Genomic DNA, 21,334 nt, shown 5'->3' with positions numbered 1-21,334 from the left:
ATAGGCTAACCGTATTATGCTACGAAGCCAAAAGGAGAGAGAGGTAGCCGAAGCTTTTTGACCTCTCCTCTGACCAGAATAAACGACAAACAGGGAAGACGTTTGTTGAAAATCCTTAGTTGCCTGTAGATAAAATTTCAGGGCACGGACTACATCTAGATTGTGTAGCAGACATTCCTTTTTCGAAGAAGGATTAGGACACAAAGATGTAACCACAATCTCTTGATTGATATTCCTGTTAGTGACCACCTTAGGTAGGAACCCAGGTTTAGTACGCAGAACTACCTTGTCTGAATGAAAAATCAGATAAGGAGAATCACAATGTAAGGCAGATAACTCAGAGACTCTTCGAGCCGAGGAAATCACCATTAAAAACAGAACTTTCCAAGATAACAACTTGATATCAATGGAATGAAGGGGTTCAAACGGAACCCCCTGTAAAACATTAAGAACTAAGTTCAAACTCCATGGTGGAGCAACAGTTTTAAACACAGGCTTGATCCTAGCTAAAGCCTGACAAAAAGCTTGAACGTCCGGAACTTCTGACAGACGTTTGTGTAAAAGAATGGACAGAGCTGAAATCTGTCCCTTTAAGGAACTAGCGGATAAACCCTTTTCTAAACCTTCTTGTAGAAAAGACAATATCCTCGGAATCCTAACCTTACTCCATGAGTAACTCTTGGATTCGCACCAATATAAGTATTTGCGCCATATCTTATGGTAAATCTTTCTGGTAACAGGCTTCCTAGCCTGTATTAAGGTATCAATAACTGACTCAGAAAAACCACGTTTTGATAAAATCAAGCGTTCAATTTCCAAGCAGTCAGCTTCAGAGAAATTAGATTTTGATGTTTGAAGGGACCCTGGATCAGAAGGTCCTGTTTCAGAGGTAGCGACCAAGGTGGACAGGATGACATGTCCACTAGATCTGCATACCAAGTCCTGCGTGGCCATGCAGGCGTTATTAGAATCACTGATGCTCTCTCCTGTTTGATTCTGGCAATCAATCAAGGAAGCATCGGGAAGGGTGGAAACACATAAGCCATCCCGAAGGTCCAAGGTGCTGTCAAAGCATCTATCAGAACCGCTCCCGGATCCCTGGATCTGGACCCGTAACGAGGAAGCTTGGCATTCTGTCGAGACGCCATGAGATCTATCTCTGGTTTGCACCAACGTCGAAGTATTTGGGCAAAAACCTCCGGATGAAGTTCCCACTCCCCCGGATGAAAAGTCTGACGACTTAAGAAATCCGCCTCCCAGTTCTCCACTCCCGGGATGTGGATTGCTGACAGGTGGCAAGAGTGAGACTCTGCCCAGCGAATTATCTTTGATACTTCCATCATTGCTAGGGAGCTTCTTGTCCCTCCCTGATGGTTGATGTAAGCTACAGTCGTGATGTTGTCCGACTGAAACCTGATGAACCCCCGAGTTGTTAACTGGGGCCAAGCCAGAAGGGCATTGAGAACTGCTCTCAATTCCAGAATGTTTATTGGTAGGAGACTCACCTCCTGATTCCATTGTCCCTGAGCCTTCAGAGAATTCCAGACAGCGCCCCAACCTAGTAGGCTGGCGTCTGTTGTTACAATTGTCCAGTCCGGCCTGCTGAATGGCATCCCCCTGGACAGATTTGGCCGAGAAAGCCACCATAGAAGAGAATGTCTGGTCTCTTGATCCAGATTCAGAGTAGGGGACAAGTCTGAGTAATCCCCATTCCACTGACTTAGCATGCACAATTGCAGCGGTCTGAGATGTAGACGTGCAAAGGGTACTATGTCCATTGCTGCTACCATTAAGCCGATCACCTCCATGCATTGAGCTACTGACGGGTGTTGAATGGAATGAAGGACACGGCATGCATTTTGAAGCTTTGTTAACCTGTCTTCTGTCAGGTAAATCTTCATTTCTACAGAATCTATAAGAGTCCCCAAGAAGGGAACTCTTGTGAGTGGAAAGAGAGAACTCTTCTTTTCGTTCACCTTCCATCCATGCGACCTTAGAAATGCCAGTACTAACTCTGTATGAGACTTGGCAGTTTGAAAGCTTGAAGCTTGTATCAGAATGTCGTCTAGGTACGGAGCTACCGCAATTCCTCGCGGTCTTAGTACCGCCATAAGAGCACCCAGAACCTTTGTGAAGATTCTCGGAGCCGTAGCCAATCCGAATGGAAGAGCTACAAACTGGTAATGCCTGTCTAGAAAGGCAAACCTTAGATACCGGTAATGATCTTTGTGAATCGGTATGTGAAGGTAAGCATCCTTTAAATCCACTGTGGTCATGTACTGACCCTTTTGGATCATGGGTAAAATTGTCCGAATAGTTTCCATTTTGAACGATGGAACTCTTAGGAATTTGTTTAGGATCTTTAAATCCAAGATTGGCCTGAAAGTTCCCTCTTTTTTGGGAACCACAAACAGATTTGAGTAAAACCCTTGTCCTTGTTCCGACCGCGGAACCGGATGGATCACTCCCATTAATAAAAGATCTTGTACGCAGCGTAGAAACGCCTCTTTCTTTATTTGGTTTGTTGACAACCTTGACAGATGAAATCTCCCTCTTGGGGGAGAGAATTTGAAGTCTAGAAGGTATCCCTGAGATATGATCTCTAACGCCCAGGGATCCTGGACATCTCTTGCCCAAGCCTGGGCGAAGAGAGAAAGTCTGCCCCCCACTAGATCCGTTCCCGGATCGGGGGCCCTCGATTCATGCTGTCTTAGGGGCAGCAGCAGGTTTCCTGGCCTGCTTGCCCTTGTTCCAGGACTGGTTAGGTCTCCAGCCTTGTCTGTAGCGAGCAACAGCTCCTTCCTGTTTTGGTGCAGAGGAAGTTGATGCTGCTCCTGCTTTGAAATTACGAAAGGAACGAAAATTAGACTGTCTAGCCTTAGGTTTGGCTCTGTCTTGAGGCAGGGCATGGCCTTTACCTCCTGTAATGTCAGCGATAATTTCTTTCAACCCGGGCCCGAATAAGGTCTGCCCTTTGAAAGGTATATTAAGCAATTTAGATTTAGAAGTAACGTCAGCTGACCAGGAATTTAGCCACAGTGCTCTGCGTGCCTGAATGGTGAATCCGGAATTCTTAGCCGTAAGTTTAGTTAAATGTACTACGGCATCTGAAATAAATGAGTTAGCTAACTTAAGGGCTTTAAGCTTGTGTGTAATCTCATCTAATGGAGCTGATTCAAGTGTCTCTTCCAGAGACTCAAACCAAAATGCTGCTGCAGCCGTGACAGGCGCAATGCATGCAAGAGGTTGCAATATAAAACCTTGTTGAACAAACATTTTCTTAAGGTAACCCTCTAACTTTTTATCCATTGGATCTGAAAAGGCACAGCTATCCTCCACCGGGATAGTGGTACGCTTAGCTAAAGTAGAAACTGCTCCCTCCACCTTAGGGACCGTTTGCCATAAGTCCCGTGTGGTGGCGTCTATTGGAAACATCTTTCTAAATATCGGAGGGGGTGAGAACGGCACACCGGGTCTATCCCACTCCTTAGTAACAATTTCAGTAAGTCTCTTAGGTATAGGAAAAACGTCAGTACTCGCCGGTACCGCAAAATATTTATCCAACCTACACATTTTCTCTGGTATTGCAACTGTGTTACAATCATTCAGAGCCGCTAACACCTCCCCTAGTAATACACGGAGGTTTTCCAGCTTAAATTTAAAATTTGAAATATCTGAATCCAGTTTGTTTGGATCAGAACCGTCACCCGCAGAATGAAGCTCTCCGTCCTCATGTTCTGCAAATTGTGACGCAGTGTCTGACATGGCCCTAATATTATCAGCGCACTCTGTTCTCACACCAGAGTGATCACGCTTACCTCTTAGTTCTGGTAATTTAGCCAAAACTTCAGTCATAACAGTAGCCATATCCTGTAATGTGATTTGTAATGGCCGCCCAGATGTACTCGGCGCTACAATATCACGCACCTCCCGAGCGGGAGATGCAGGTACTGACACGTGAGGCGAGTTAGTCAGCATAACTCTCCCCTCGTTGTTTGGTGAAATATGTTCAATTTGTACAGATTGACTTTTATTTAAAGTAGCATCAATACAGTTAGTACATAAATTTCTATTGGGCTCCACTTTGGCTTTAGCACATATAGCACAGATATATTCCTCTGAATCAGACATGTTTAACACACTAGCAAATAAACTAGCAACTTGGAAATACTTTTCAAGTAATTTACTATAATATGAAAACGTACTGTGCCTATAAGAAGCACAGAAAAAGTTATGACAGTTGAAAATTAATAAACTGAAAAGTTATAGCATCAAATCTTTGTAAAAAACACAATTTTAGCAAAGGATTGCTCCCATTAGCAAAGGATAACTAACCCTGATAGCAGAAAAAAAAAAAAAATACAGAAATAAACGTTTTTTTATCACAGTCAACTACAATCTCACAGCTCTGCTGTGAGTGATTACCTCCCTCAAAACAAGTTTTGAAGACCCCTGAGTTCTGTAGAGATGAACCGGATCATGCAGGGAAGACAATAAACTTCTGACTGAATTTTTTGATGCGTAGCAAAAGCACCAAAAAAGGTCCCTCCCCCTCACACATAACAGTGAGAGAGATCAGTAAACTGTCATAAATTAAATAAAACGACTGCCAAGTGGAAAAAAATAGTGCCCAAAACATTTTTTCACCCAGTACCTCAGAAAATTAAACGATTTTACATGCCAGCAAAAAACGTTTAACATTAATAAATTGAGTGTTATTAAAAAGCCTGTTGCTAGTCCCTGCAAATTAGGCTAAAGTTTTATGCATACAGTATAATTCCAGTGAAGTGCCATTCCCCAGAATACTGAAGTGTAAAATATACATACATGACAGCCTGATACCAGTTGCTGCTACTGCATTTAAGGCTGAGTTTACATTATATCGGTATGGCAGAATTTTCTCATCAATTCCATTGTCAGAAAATAATAAGCTGCTACATACCTCTTTGCAGATTAATCTGCCCGCTGTCCCCTGATCTGAAGTTTACCTCTCCTCAGATGGCCGAGAAACAGCAATATGATCTTAACTACTCCGGCTAAAATCATAGAAAAACTCAGGTAGATTCTTCTTCAAATTCTACCAGAGAAGGAATAACACACTCCGGTGCTATTATAAAATAACAAACTTTTGATTGAAGGTATGAAACTAAGTATAATCACCACAGTCCTCTCACACATCCTATCTATTCGTTGGGTGCAAGAGAATGACTGGTAATGGCAGTTAGGGGAGGAGCTATATAGCAGCTCTGCTGGGTGAATCCTCTTGCACTTCCTGTTGGGGAGGAGTTAATATCCCATAAGTAATGGATGATCCGTGGACTGGATACACTTAACAAGAGAAATGTAAAATTTGTTCTAAATCAGACCCAGAAAAGACAGAGATTAGGCTTCATTGGAGGATTGCGATCTAAAGCATAAGATGTTGTTAGTGGGTTATAGGTGTCTGAGGACGTTGATAGGCACAAAAAAAACATAATTTATGCTTACCTGATAAATTTATTTCTCTTGTAGTGTATCCAGTCCACGGATCATCCATTACTTGTGGGATATTCTCCTTCCCAACAGGAAGTTGCAAGAGGATCACCCACAGCAGAGCTGCTATATAGCTCCTCCCCTCACTGCTATATCCAGTCATTCGACCGAAACAAACAGAGAAAGGAGAAACCATAGGGTGCAGTGGTGACTGTAGTTTAATTAAAATTTAGATCTGCCTTAAAATGACAGGGCGGGCCGTGGACTGACTACACTACAAGAGAAATAAATTTATCAGGTAAGCATAAATTATGTTTTCTCTTGTTAAGTGTATCCAGTCCACGGATCATCCATTACTTGTGGGATACCAATACCAAAGCTAAAGTACACGGATGATGGGAGGGACAAGGCAGGGATTAAGCGGAAGGAACCACTGCCTGAAGAACCTTTCTCCCAAAAACAGCCTCCGAAGAAGCAAAAGTATCAAATTTGGAAAATTTGGAAAAGGTGTGAAGCGAAGACCAAGTCGCGGCCTTGCAAATCTGTTCAACAGAGGCTTCATTTTTAAAGGCCCAGGTGGAAGCCACAGCTCTAGTAGAATGAGCTGTAATCCTTTCAGGGGGCTGCTGTCCAGCAGTCTCATAGGCTAGGCGTATTATGCTCCCAAGCCAAAAGGAAAGAGAGGTTGCTGAAGCTTTTTGACCTCTCCTCTGTCCAGAGTAAACGACAAACAGTGTAGATGTTTGACGAAAATCTTTAGTAGCTTGTAAGTAAAACTTCAAGGCACGGACTACGTCCAGATTATGTAAAAGACGTTCCTTCTTTGAAGAAGGATTAGGACACAATGATGGAACAACAATCTCTTGATTGATATTCTTGTTAGAAACCACCTTAGGTAAAAACCCAGGTTTGGTCCGCAGAACTACCTTATCTGCATGAAAAATCAGATAAGGAGAATCACATTGTAAGGCAGATAACTCAGAGACTCTCCGAGCCGAGGAAATAGCCATCAAAAACAGAACTTTCCAGGATAAAAGTTTAATATCAATGGAATGAAGGGGTTCAAACGGAACTCCCTGAAGAACTTTAAGAACCAAATTTAAGCTCCACGGGGGAGCAACAGGTTTAAACACAGGCTTAATTCTAACCAAAGCCTGACAAAATGCCTGGACGTCTGGAACCTCTGCCAGACGCTTGTGCAAAAGAATAGACAGAGCAGAAATCTGTCCCTTTAAGGAACTAGCTGATAATCCTTTGTCCAAACCCTCTTGGAGAAAGGACAATATCCTAGGAATCCTAACCTTACTCCATGAGTAATTCTTGGATTCACACCAATGAAGATATTTGCGCCATATCTTATGGTAGATTTTCCTGGTTACAGGCTTTCGTGCCTGTATTAAGGTATCAATGACTGACTCGGAGAAGCCACGCTTTGATAGAATCAAGCGTTCAATCTCCATGCAGTCAGTCTCAGAGAAATTAGATTTGGATGATTGAAAGGACCCTGTATTAGAAGGTCTTGTCTCAGAGGCAGAGTCCATGGTGGAAAGGATGACATGTCCACTAGGTCTGCATACCAGGTCCTGCGTGGCCACGCAGACGCTATCAGAATCACTGATGCTCTCTCCTGTTTGATCTTGGCAATCAGTCGAGGGAGCAGAGGAAACGGTGGAAACACATAAGCCAGGTTGAAGAACCAAGGCGCTGCTAGAGCATCTATCAGCGTCGCTTCTGGGTCCCTGGACCTGGATCCGTAACAAGGAAGCTTGGCGTTCTGGCGAGACGCCATGAGATCCAACTCTGGTTTGCCCCAACGATGAATCAATTCAGCAAACACCTCCGGATGGAGTTCCCACTCCCCGGATGAAAAGTCTGACAACTTAGAAAATCCGCCTCCCAGTTCTCTACGCCTGGGATATGGATCGCTGACAGGTGGCAAGAGTGAGTCTCTGCCCAGCGAATTATCTTTGAGACTTCTAACATCGCTAGGGAACTCCTGGTTCCCCCTTGATGGTTGATGTAAGCTACAGTCGTGATGTTGTCCGACTGAAATCTGATGAACCTCAGTGTTGCTAACTGAGGCCAAGCCAGAAGAGCATTGAATATTGCTCTTAACTCCAGAATATTTATTGGGAGGAGTTTCTCCTCCTGAGTCCACGATCCCTGAGCCTTCAGGGAGTTCCAGACTGCACCCCAACCTAGAAGGCTGGCATCTGTTGTTACAATCGTCCAATCTGGCCTGCGAAAGGACATACCCTTGGACAGATGGACCCGAGATAGCCACCAGAGAAGAGAATCTCTGGTCTCTTGATCCAGATTTAGTAGAGGGGACAAATCTGAGTAATCCCCATTCCACTGACTTAGCATGCATAATTGCAGCGGTCTGAGATGCAGGCGCGCAAATGGCACTATGTCCATTGCCGCTACCATTAAGCCGATTACTTCCATGCACTGAGCCACTGACGGGCGTGGAATGGAATGAAGGACACGACAAGCATTTAGAAGTTTTGATAACCTGGACTCCGTCAGGTAAATTTTCATCTCTACAGAATCTATAAGAGTCCCTAGGAAGGAGACTCTTGTGAGTGGGGATAGAGAACTCTTTTCCTCGTTCACTTTCCACCCATGCGACCTCAGAAATGCCAGAACTATCTCTGTATGAGACTTGGCAATTTGAAAGCTTGACGCCTGTATCAGGATGTCGTCTAGATAAGGAGCCACTGCTATGCCTCGCGGTCTTAGAACCGCCAGAAGTGAGCCCAGAACCTTTGTAAAAATTCTCGGGGCTGTAGCCAACCCGAAGGGAAGAGCTACAAATTGGTAATGCCTGTCTAGAAAGGCAAACCTTAGGAACCGATGATGATCTTTGTGAATCGGTATGTGAAGGTAGGCATCCTTTAAGTCCACTGTGGTCATGTACTGACCCTCTTGGATCATGGGTAGGATGGTCCGAATAGTTTTCATTTTGAATGATGGAACTCTGAGGAATTTGTTTAAGATCTTTAGATCCAAAATTGGTCTGAAGGTTCCCTCTTTCTTGGGAACCACAAACAGATTTGAATAAAAACCCTGTCCTTGTTCCGTCCGCGGAACTGGATGGATCACTCCCATTACTAGGAGGTCTTGCACACAGCTTAGGAATGCCTCTTTCTTTATCTGGTTTGCTGATAACCTTGAAAGATGAAATCTCCCCTGTGGAGGAGAAGCTTTGAAGTCCAGAAGATATCCCTGAGATATGATCTCCAACGCCCAGGGATCCTGAACATCTCTTGCCCACGCCTGGGCGAAGAGAGAAAGTCTGCCCCCTACTAGATCCGTTTCCGGATAGGGGGCCGTTCCTTCATGCTGTCTTGGGGGCAGCAGCAGGCTTTCTGGCCTGCTTGCCCTTGTTCCAGGACTGGTTAGGTTTCCAGGCCTGTCTGGAATGAGCAACAGTTCCCTCTTGTTTTGGAGCGGAGGAAGTTGATGCTGCTCCTGCCTTGAAATTTTGAAAGGCACGAAAATTAGACTGTTTGGCCTTTGATTTGGCCCTGTCCTGAGGAAGGGTATGACCCTTACCTCCAGTAATGTCAGCAATAATTTCCTTCAAGCCAGGCCCGAATAAGGTCTGTCCCTTGAAAGGAATGTTGAGTAACTTAGACTTTGAAGTCACGTCAGCTGACCAGGATTTAAGCCATAGCGCCCTACGCGCCTGGATGGCGAATCCGGAATTCTTAGACGTTAGTTTAGTCAAATGAACAATGGCATCAGAAACAAATGAGTTAGCTAGCTTAAGTGTTCTAAGCTTGTCAATAATTTCAGTCAATGGAGCTGTATGGATGGCCTCTTCCAGGGCCTCAAACCAGAATGCCGCCGCAGCAGTGACAGGCGCAATGCATGCAAGGGGCTGTAAAATAAAACCTTGTTGAATAAACATTTTCTTAAGGTAACCCTCCAATTTTTTATCCATTGGATCTGAAAAAGCACAACTGTCCTCAACCGGGATAGTGGTACGCTTTGCTAAAGTAGAAACTGCTCCCTCCACCTTAGGGACCGTCTGCCATAAGTCCCGTGTAGTGGCGTCTATTGGAAACATTTTTCTAAATATAGGAGGTGGGGAAAAGGGCACACCGGGTCTATCCCACTCCTTGCTAATAATTTCTGTAAGCCTTTTAGGTATAGGAAAAACGTCAGTACACACCGGCACCGCATAGTATTTATCCAGCCTACACAATTTATCTGGTACTGCAACTGTGTTACAGTCATTCAGAGCAGCTAATACCTCCCCAAGCAATACACGGAGGTTCTCAAGCTTAAATTTAAAATTAGAAATCTCTGAAACAGGTTTCCCCGAATCAGAGATGTCACCCACAGACTGAAGCTCTCCGTCCTCATGTTCTGCATATTGTGACGCAGTATCAGACATGGCTCTTACAGCATTTGCACGCTCTGTATCTCTTCTAACCCCAGAGCTATCGCGCTTGCCTCTTAATTCAGGCAATCTGGATAATACCTCTGACAGGGTATTATTCATGATTGCAGCCATGTCCTGCAAAGTAATCGCTATGGGCGTTGATGTAATTGGCGCCATACTAGCGTGCGTCCCCCAAGCGGGAGGCAAAAGGTCTGACACGTGGGGGGAGTTAGTCGGCATAACTTCCCCCTCGACAGAACCCTCTGGTGACAATTCTTTTATAGATAAAGACTGATCTTTACTGTTTAAGGTGAAATCAATACATTTAGTACACATTCTCCTATGGGGCTCCACCATGGCTTTCAAACATAATGAACAAGTAGTTTCCTCTGTGTCAGACATGTTTAAACAGACTAGCAATGAGACTAGCAAGCTTGGAAAACACTTTAAACAAGTTTACAAGCAATATAAAAAACGCTACTGCGCCTTTAAGAAACACAAATTTTGTCAAAATTTGAAATAACAGTGAAAAAAGGCAGTTACACTAACGAAATTTTTACAGTGTATGTAACAAGCTAGCAGAGCATTGCACCCACTTGCAAATGGATGATTAACCCCTTAATACCAAAAACGGAATAATAAATGACAAAAAAAACGTTTTTCAAACAGTCACAACAACTGCCACAGCTCTACTGTGGCTTTTTACCTCCCTCAAATACGACTTTGAAGCCTTTTGAGCCCTCCAGAGATGTCCTGGATCATGCAGGAAGAAGCTGGATGTCTGTGTCTGTAATTTTTCTGCACAAAAAAGCGCTAAAATAGGCCCCTCCCACTCATATTACAACAGTGTAGAGCCTCAGGAAACTGTTTCTAGGCAAAATTCAAGCCAGCCATGTGGAAAAAAACTAGGCCCCAATAAGTTTTATCACCAAACACATATAAAAACGATTAAACAAGCCAGCAAACGTTTTATATTACATTTTTATAAGAGTATGTATCTCTATTAATAAGCCTGATACCAGTCGCTATCACTGCATTTAAGGCTTTACTTACATTAATCCGGTATCAGCAGTATTTTCTAGCAAATTCCATCCCTAGAAAAATATAACTGCACATACCTTATTGCAGGAAAACCTGCACGCCATTCCCCCTCTGAAGTCACCTCACTCCTCAGAATATGTGAGAACAGCCATGGATCTTAGTTACTTCTGCTAAGATCATAGAAAACGCAGGCAGATTCTTCTTCTAAATACTGCCTGAGATAAACAGTACACTCCGGTACCATTTAAAAATAACAAACTTTTGATTGTAGAAATAAACTAAGTATAAAACACCACACTCCTCTCACGACCTCCATCTTTGTTGAGAGTTGCAAGAGAATGACTGGATATGGCAGTTAGGGGAGGAGCTATATAGCAGCTCTGCTGTGGGTGATACTCTTGCAACTTCCTGTTGGGAAGGAGAATATCCCACAAGTAATGGATGATCCGTGGACTGGATACACTTAACAAGAGAAAAGGTCAGATGTCATCACATTTTGAATGGTCCTTGTGTGTAAAGGAAAGCTCACATATAGCAAGAGGTACGAACATATAAACTACACCTACTATCCAGTCCTGGTAATATATGGTTCTGTTACTTCATAATTACATAATAGATTTGTCATTGGTGTTTTCCCCATTCATTTCTATTCACATTATAAAATCTAGTGATTCCCTAGGCAGCTGCATGCTTTATGGAAAGGGACAATATGAGGCTAAACTCATTGCTCCCGTCATTCCATATTTTGTCCAGCTGCTGTACAGAGATTGTGTGTTAACTAATATATTTACTAGCTAAGAATACTGTAGTGTGTGCTTTTCATTCCACACTAATAAGGGATATTGATACAATTTATACATAAACTTTCATGAGTCTGAGTGTATAATTTAAAATTAAAAAAAATGTATTAGGTTTACATGGACACAGCACTAACCCCAGTCCTATCTTGAAGGGAAGCTACCCATTAAATGAATTCATTTTCTTCAGAGCACCCTCTTCACCTCCCAGTTACAGAGGCAAATAATGACTGGGGGAGTATGGGTAGTGGGAGGATACTTAACCCCTTAAGGACCACAGAACTTTTCCATTTTCTGACCGTTTGGGACCAGGGCTATTTTTACATTTCTGCAGTGTTTGTGTTTAGCTGTAATTTTCCTCTTACTCATTAACTGTACCCACTTTCTAACTCTCCCCCCACTCACTATTTGCTGCCATTTTGGGTGCTGGTTACCCACTTTTGAATAAATTTGCCCATTATATATATATATATATATCTTTTTTTTCTGTAGTGTAGCTGCTCCCACCCTCAATTATCTACCTCCTCCCAGACCCAGATCCATTTTTCATAATCATTTACCCCCTCCCACCATTCTTATATGCTCATATGAGCAGATCGCGTGCACGCGCACCTGTCCCGCATACACCGGCGAGTGAATTCACACTGCCTGCCGGAAGTTCACCATCGATGGTCGCCTCCCTGCAATGGCTACCACCCAATGATCGCGACCATCGATGGCCGATGCATCAGATGGCTAAAAAATGTTATGGGCGTGAAACGCGTCAGCTGTGAACAGTGTTGTGTGTGCTATGCCCTAATGTTGGACTTTTAACTGCTTATACGAATAAAGTTTACATTTTATTTTTCAAAGTCCTGGATTTCCTGATGTTCTATTTTCACCAGACACCCTGAATACTGTCATCTAATAATTTGCAATTTGTTATACGGAGGTCGAGGGGGAACCTTGACAGTTGGAGGTGAAAGCGGAAGCTGATTGGATACGATCGGCGCAAGGGAGAGGTAGTACGCAGCAGTATCTACACGCATTGTGTGCGCATACGGAGCACGGAGACCGCTTACGACTCACATGGTATGAGAACCTTCTGTGAGAGAGAGTGAGTGTCTCGAGTGTGTGGTGATACTAGCGGTAAGTCGTCTATATTCTTTCCTTTAATTGTGATGTTATGCTGGATGTTCTATTACTACAGTGGGACACGTTGAAACACACAGGAGACATATATATATACATATTCTGTTAAAAGGCAACAGACACAGTTAGCAGTTGCTTGAAGTGATCCTACTTAAAGACGGGATAATTGCTGAATTTATGCAAACCCTATTCTGTTAAAAAGTGAAAAATTTTATTGCAGGATGCCTCGATATCGAGGCATCACTGCATTAACATGAAAGTGGCTGGAAGCGACCACTTAAAAACACAGACGACGTACAGGGTACGTCCTTGGTCGCTAACGACCGTTTTTTGTAGGACGTACCCTGTACGTCGTTGGTCGTTAAGGGGTTAACCCCTTAATGACCACAGCACTTTTCCATTTTCTGTCCGTTTGGGACCAAGGCTATTTTTACATTTTTGCTGTGTTTGTGTTTAGCTGTAATTTTCCTCTTACTCATTTACTGTACCCACACATATTATATACCGTTTTTCTCGCCATTAAATGGCCTTTCTAAAGATACCATTATTTTCATCATAACTTATAATTTACTATAAATTTTTTTTATAAAATATGAGGAAGAAATGGAAAAAAACACACTTTTTCTAACTTAGACCCCCAAAATCTGTTACAGATTTACAACCACCAAAAAACACCCATGCTAAATAGTTTCTAAATTTTGTCCTGAGTTTAGAAATACCCAATGTTTACATGTTCTTTGCTTTTTTTGCAAGTTATAGGGCCATAAATACAAGTAGCACTTTGCTATTTCCAAACCATTTTTTTTTTTTCCAAAATTAGCGCTAGTTACATTAGAACACTAATATCTTTCAGGAATCCCTGAATATCCCTTGACATGTATATATTTTTTTTAGTAGACATCCCAAAGTATTGATCTAGGCCAATTTTGGTATATTTCATGCCACCATTTCACTGCCAAATGAGATCAAATACAAAAAATTGTTCACTTTTTCACAAATTTTTTCACAAACTTTCGGTTTCTCAGTGAAATTATTTACAAACAGCTTGTGCAATTATGGCATAAATGGTTGTAAATTCTTCTCTGGGATCCCCTTTGCTCAGAAATAGCAGACATATATGGCTTTGGCGTTGCTTTTTGGTAATTAGAAGGCCGCTAAATTCCACTGTGCACCACAGTGTATTATGCCCAGCAGTGAAGGGGTTAATTAGGGAGCATGTAGGGAGCTTTTTAGGGTAATTTTAGCTTTAGTTTAGTGTAGTAGACAACCCCAAGTATTGATCTAGGCCCATTTTGGTATATTTCATGCCACCATTTCACCGCCAAATGCGATCAAATTAAAAAAAACGTTAAATTTTTCACAATTTTAGGTTTTTCACTGAAATCATTTACAAACAGCTTGTGCAATTATGGCACAAATGGTTTGTAAATGCTTCTCTGAGATCCCCTTTGTTCAGAAGTAACAGACATATATGGCTTTGGCATTGCTTTTTGGTAATTAGAAGGCCGCTAAATGCCGCTGCCCACCACACGTGTATTATGCCCAGCAGTGCAGGGGTTAATTAGGGAGCTTGTATGGTTAATTTTAGCTTTAGTGTAGTAGAAAACCCAAAATATTGATCTAGGCCCATTTTGGTATATTTCATGCCACCATTTTACCGTCAAATGCGATCAAATTAAAAAAAAAACGTTACATTTTTCACAATTTTAGGTTTCTCACTGAAATTATTTACAAACAGCTTGTGCAATTATGGCACAAATGGTTGTAAATGCCTCTCTGGGATCCCCTTTGTTCAGAAATAGCAGACATATATGACTTTGGCGATGCTTTCTGGTAATTAGAAGGCCACTAAATGCTGCTGCGCCTCACACGTGTATTATGGCTAGCAGTGAAGGGGTTAATTAGGGAGTTTGTAGGGAGCTTGCAGGGTTAATTTTAGCTTTAGTGTAGAGATCAGCTTCCCATCTGACACATCCCACCCCCTGATCCCTCCCAAACAGCTCCCTTCCCTCCCCCACCCCACAATTGTCCCCGCCATCTTAAGTACTGGCAGAAAGTCTGCCAGTACTAAAATAAAAGTTTTTTTTTTTAAAAAAAGAATTATTTTTTATAGCATATTTACATATGCTACTGTGTAGGATCCCCCCCTTAGCCCCCAACCTCCCTGATCCCCCCAAAAACGCTCTCTAACCCTCCCCCTCTGCCTTATTGGGGGCCATCCTTGGGTACTGGCAGCTTTCTGCCAGTACCCAGTTTGCAAAAAAAAAAGTTTTTTTTGCCGGTTTTTCTGTAGTGTAGCTCCCCCCCCCTCCCCCACAGACCAACCCCCACCACCTAACTGATGGTTGTTTTTTTAATTATTTGTTTATTTTTCTAATCTTTTTTTTCATTTTTATACACTTTTTTCTGTAGTGTAGCGGTTCCCACCCGCTCCCTCCTTGTGCACGCGCCCGCCCCGTGCGCATGTCCGTGCGCGCCTCCGGCCATCCCCGCCCACGATCCCGACCCCCCTCCAGATCAGCAGGGCCATCGATGGCCGCCACCCGCCCTCCCATACCGGCTCCCACCCACCAACGAAAAGAGCCAACGATCTCCGGTGCAGAGAGGGCCACAGAGTGGCTCTCTCTGCACCGGATGGCTAAAAAATGTTATTGCAGGATGCCTCAATATCGAGGCATCCTGCAATAACCGGAAAGCAGCTGGAAGTGATTAGGATCGCTTCCAGCTGCTTTCCAGACCGAGGACGTGCAGGGTACATCCTTGGTCGTTAACTGACTTTTTTTTTGAGGACGTACCCTGCACGTCCTTGGTTGTTAAGGGGTTAAAGGAACATTAAACCCAATTTTTGTTCTTTCATGATTCAGACAGATAATTCAATTTTAAACAACTTTCTCATTTACTTCTATTATCTAATTTGTTTAATTCTTTAGATATGCTTTGTTGAAGAAATATCAATGCACATAGGTGAGCCAATCACACGAGGCATCTATGTCCAACTACCAATTAGCAGCTACTGAGCCTATTTAGATATGCTTTTCAGCAAAGGAAATCAAGAGAATGAAGCAAATTAGATAATAGAAGTAAATTAGAAAGTTGTTTAAAATTGCATGTTCTTTCTAAATTATCAAAGAAAAAAATGTGGGTTTCATGTCCCTTTAAGCTCTAGCTGGGGTGTTATTTGCCTCCTCCTGGTGGCCAGGCGGTTCCCAACAGTAATGAATGGAATCTTGGACTCTTCATGCCATTGGAAAGAAAAAAAATGTATTTACCCCTTTTTTGGTATCATTTTTTGCAACTTTCCATGAGAGCATACTGCGCACTATATGTACAACATTGTTACAAACATGCAGGCATTGCTGCCATATAGTGCACAAAACACGTGCACACTTCTGAGCCTACCTCTGAATGCTATCATGGAAAGAAGAAACAAAATGATGCTATGAGAAACAGGTACATTTGAATGGTTTTTACATTGTACGCACAATCTGAACCATAAAACTTTATTTTGACGTTCACATTATTTTAAAACAACTGGAGTATGGGGTTTCCTAGTGATATCCAATAGTGCTCATAAACACATGATTTGCAAAAGAAGATATTTTACCGTCAGTCATGAAAACATTCTTTAGTTTGTGACATTTTCTGAATATTTTTATAACCCCAGGACTGTCTCCGTAATCACAGTAACATTCTGCTAGAAAATGCTCAACCCCCTCATTTTCTGCCAGCGCAAAGCACTAAAAACATATTTTAGTATTTAATCTTATAAAAATATAATTTACTAGCTTTCTAATAACATTAAAAAAAGTCTTTGGTTGTAATTGCTCAAGAGATGGCAGTTTTTCTTTCATTCTTGCAGCAGCTCCACCATAAACACCCCAAAGCCTCTCACACAGACTCAAATTCCTTCTGCCAAGCGGTATATTTCTGAATCAGGTTCTTAGCGGAGGGCTTGGTGTGTGCAATGACTTCCATAAAGTCAGATGTGGTGACTGTGTCCAGACGGATAACCGGCAAGTCCTTGCTGCCTGAGGAAAGCATATACAGATTATAGGTGAAATATTTATGGTTATGTAGGAGGTTTTGTAGTGCAAAAATGGCATGCTATAATTTATTACTAATCAAATCAAATAAAGCGAGTAACTGTGATATATGTCAATCAAGTCCAAAGCTAAATCAAACACATTTTGTCATATGTCATATTAGAGACATGTTAATGAATAACGATAACTAGTGTTGAACTTCTTTATCTGATACATTAATCAAAATTGGTGAAAGATTCCAAGCTTATCAAATGAACACTACAATATTATAATGTAATTAAACTATCCTTTGGCTTTTACGCAGTGTTAGACAATTCCCACAGACAATCACAAGCATAACAACTTTTTTCCTTTGTTTTCAGCACAGAAACAAACCTTTTTTTTCTTAATATCAAAATTGTATTTAAAATACCTTGAATGTGATGCAACAAAACAAATGACAAAGTTATATAATCTATTCTGGCTAACAAGGTCCAGAACAGCAACATTCAGCTATTTTGACTGTGCGTCTGTGGTATATTCCATTGTTTTTAAATAACTATCTCCACCTTCTTACCCGGTTGGTGATTTTCAAGTGCATTAAAGATTTTCCTCACGGGTCTCATTGCTGCCTCTTTGCACACCAATTTTATGTCAGAACCGGAATATCCTTCTGTTTCCTAACATACACAAACAAAATTTATGCTTATCTCCTGGCCACTAAGAGGAGGTAAAGATTTCCAAAGCTCTAAGAGGACTTAATCCCTCCCACAAATTAATGTTCTAAAGAGTAGAAATTGTTTGTAGATATTGGATATATCCTAAATAAGGCTCTGATGATTGAAAGTGCCACGAAGGCAGCAAGATATTCAAAAGGGATCCGTTGCCATGTCGAGAAAAAGGCAGCTTTGTTGAGAGGCATTTTACTATACATCGCAATAGGTGTCGATGCTGGCAAAATATTCCAAACAAGCATTGCCACCTACATTGACAATGTAAAGTAAAGGATACCTTTTAAATATATCACCAATCCTAATAAACATACCTATTAACCCCTAAACTGCAAACTATCCCTACATTACTTAACCCCCTACCCACCATTACCCACTGCAAACTACCCCCAACATATTAACCCCCTAACCGCCAATACTCCACTGCAAACTATCCCTACACTACTTAACTGCCAAACATATCCCTTTTACAGTGTATACAGTATAACAGAGGGTAAAAGGTTACATGGAGTTGAAAGTCCAAGGTGAATTCGCTAAATAGAAATAGCAGCTATTACCACATAATAAAGTTTCTATAATTACTAGTCTAAGTAATAAAAGTGGAATTAGTCTGTAAGATGTGTATGTCCCATGTTTATGATGCACCTCAAAATTGGTGTACCTACTAATAGCCTGTGGGCTATGTGAGTGCAGGAAATGCCTGCACTTTAAGGGATAGTAAACACCAAAAATTTTATTGTTTAAAAAATAGAAAATCCCTTTATTTACCATTCCCCAGTTTTGCATAACCAACACTATTAATACACTTGTTACCTCTGATTTCCTTGTATCTAAGCTTCTGCTGACTGCCCCCTTATATTGGATCTTTTGACAGACTTGCATTTTAGGCAATTAGTGCTGACTCTTAAATAACTTCACATGCATGAGCACAGTGTTATCTATATGAAACACATGAACTAAACTAGCTGTGAAAGTACAAAAATACCATCAGAAATATTCATATTTTCATGTCGGGTTAGGGCACTTGAGAATATGTGATCTGTGCTCGAGTAGGGTGTTAGGTTCTCCCCATCCCCCCCCCTTTTTTTGCTCCATTGAATTCTATCAGGGAAAATGTTAACATGATCACAATATATGAAGTTTGGCTTTTTGCGCGCAAGTGAAAATTATTTACTTCTAGCAGAGTAAGTGCGCCAGTGAGAGCATTAAATACTGCTCCACTTGTCTTCTGGCCCAAAATGTTTAATTTAAGAAAATAAAACAATATTACAATATACTTTCATTATTATTTTGCCTGCTTTTATTGCAAAATACATATAACTTATTATTTCAGCCCCAATCCACAATCTAGAGTGCCTCTATTATACTTAAGTATGGTGACATTTATCAATATCTGCAACATCTTACACAGTGATAGGTTATCTCAGAGCACATGCTCAGACGAGATATTCTAAGAAGTCTCATCAGAACGGCAAGGCCCTTAAAAAAAATTTAGAAACACAAATTGTATCTTGAGAAATGTTTATGTTGCTTTGTAGGGTTCTTTATGTGAAACAGAGACTCCTACAATACAAGGTCTAAAAAAAAATTCAGAAACATTTTGTGGATTTCTCTCTATGCCTGCAAGGTTTTGAATATCAGATCCCCTAACACAGTAAATATGCCAGGATCATTAGCTTTATTAGTGACATTATACATTGTCATTGACTGCATTGTGTATGATCTCTCAATGACATAATCAGTGGCATCATCAATGAACATAATTTTAATTTCAAATTCTGAACCTTGGATGGGTTGAAACATATTTCTATCCTAAGAATATGGTAAGTCCACGGCATCCTCAATTACTGTTGGGACTATCACTCCTGGCCAGCAGGAGGAGGCAAAGAGCACCACAGCTAAGCTGATAAGTATCACTCCCCTTCCCACAAACCCCAGTCATTCTCTTTGCCTTCGGTGCAAGGAGGAGGTGAAGTTTTGGTGTCTGAAGAAGATTGGATTTATTTACACTTCAATCAAGATTTTATTATTTTGAAAGCCAGAGTAGGTTTACTCTGATCATTCTTTTCAAGATGGGTTAAGCGGTACTCCATGTTAGTCTCTTCAGTAGGGCGGGTGGTGGCTTTTAAGCAGTTAGAAACTTGTGGGTGTGTGCCTCACTGCAATTTCCTAACATTTTGCTGCCCTTGTGTAGAAAGAGCTGAAAAAAACAAAGACAGCGCATCCCATCTAAGAGTAACAGTTTTATTTAAACAGTGATAGCGCTTGCTAAAATAACACTTACAAGATAATAAGGGTAATCAGGCATTCAAAAAGAACATAGACAACCGCTCTGAGCCGTGCCGTGAGCGTATTACCAGACCGGACTGGGAGGTAGGTGGTAGCAGTCCCAAACGAGGTAGGCGCCAAAGTCTCTCGTGGGCTCTCCTGTCAGGATTAATTGGTTCAAGTGCGTGCGTGACGTCAGAGCGTTGATGACCTCAACGCGTTTCGTCCTATAACGTTAGGACTTTCTCAAGAGGGTGGATGTTAGAGGCTGCCGGGTGCACGCGCATATAGCTGGAGGTTACACCTGATTGGCTGGTGCTACAATTTGACCTTTGAACTGAAATACAATGTTCTCCGCTATATGCGACTGTACCCGGATAAATAAAATCCATAACAATAATAAAACACAAGTGGGTAAAATAGTACTAGTAAGCATAAAAAGAAATAATATATATGCACATATTGTCTAAAACGTACTTAAAATTCATCACATTGATCCTAAAAAACACAATATGTTGAATAAGTACCATACAACATAAAATATAATACATAAATACAATTCATCATTTGGAAATATATAGATAAAAATAAATATATATATATGTAATAAATACTGGGGACATAAAGTCAAGGGTGACCTAGAATTTATAAATATAAAATCTGATGTGTATGAAACCATAAAATAGATATTTTCACAAAAAGATGTTTTTACATAAAAGCATTCAAATCTAAGTCAATGTTTAACCCATTGGGTGTAAGTGTATTTAATTCGTGAATCCAGAATGTCTCTCTTTGACGGAGAGTTCTGAGTCTGTTCACGTGCTTGCTTGACGGTATCCCCTCAATAATTTTTACTTTTAGGCTATCTGGATTGGACCCATGATAGGTTTTGAAATGATAGGATACACTATGTGTCTCAAGCTCATGAGTGATGTTGTATTATGTTCGCTAAACCTCTTTCTCATAGTTCTCTTAGTACGTCCAATATAAATTAAATTACAACTAAGCATGTACACAATGTATGTAGAACTGCATGAGAATCTATTCTTAATTGAATATTTCTTCTCATTTTTGGAGTCGTGGAAGTAGTCTTGTTTACAAATATGAGAACACATTCCACACCTGGCTACTCCACATCTTCTAGTGCCTTTAAAATTACCTAACCAATTATTGCTCATACTATTATTTGATGGTGTCTGGGTGATAGGTCTAAGTTTCGAGGGGGGCCAAGATATTCTTAAGATCCCTACTTTTCTTGTAGGTAAAGATAGGTCTATTTGGAAGGGACTTTCCTAAAATAGGGTCTGCTTTAAGAATATCCCAATGGAAATTGATTATTTTTTCTATTGCTTTACTACCTTGATTGTAGGTAGTGATAAATCTAATATTATCATCTTTGTTTGTATCTTTTAATACTGGTTTAAGCATTTTGTGTCTGTCCATATTTTCTACCTGTATTTTTGCTTTCTCTAAAAGTCC

At 41.2% G+C, this 21,334-nt stretch overlaps 1 protein-coding gene across 1 annotated transcript in view; it reads right to left on the bottom strand.

Moving 5' to 3' along the window:
• Positions 1-16,318: 16,318 nt before the first annotated feature.
• The window catches only part of KATNAL2 (katanin catalytic subunit A1 like 2), a 172,574-nt gene continuing 167,558 nt past the window's right edge, over positions 16,319-21,334 (bottom strand). The window contains exons 15-16 of the mRNA XM_053701085.1: positions 17,434-17,536; positions 16,319-16,862 (exon numbers count right to left, since the gene is read on the bottom strand). Of these exons, the coding sequence (XP_053557060.1) occupies positions 16,723-16,862; positions 17,434-17,536 (243 nt within the window). The 3' untranslated portion in view covers positions 16,319-16,722. The remainder of the gene's footprint in view (positions 16,863-17,433; positions 17,537-21,334) is intronic.

The sequence above is a fragment of the Bombina bombina genome, chromosome 2, assembly GCF_027579735.1.
Source record: "Bombina bombina isolate aBomBom1 chromosome 2, aBomBom1.pri, whole genome shotgun sequence".
In the NCBI taxonomy this organism is placed as follows: Eukaryota; Metazoa; Chordata; class Amphibia; order Anura; family Bombinatoridae; genus Bombina; species Bombina bombina.
The sequence above is the reverse complement of the archived record's forward strand: the minus strand, read 5'-3'. Positions and strand labels throughout refer to the sequence as shown.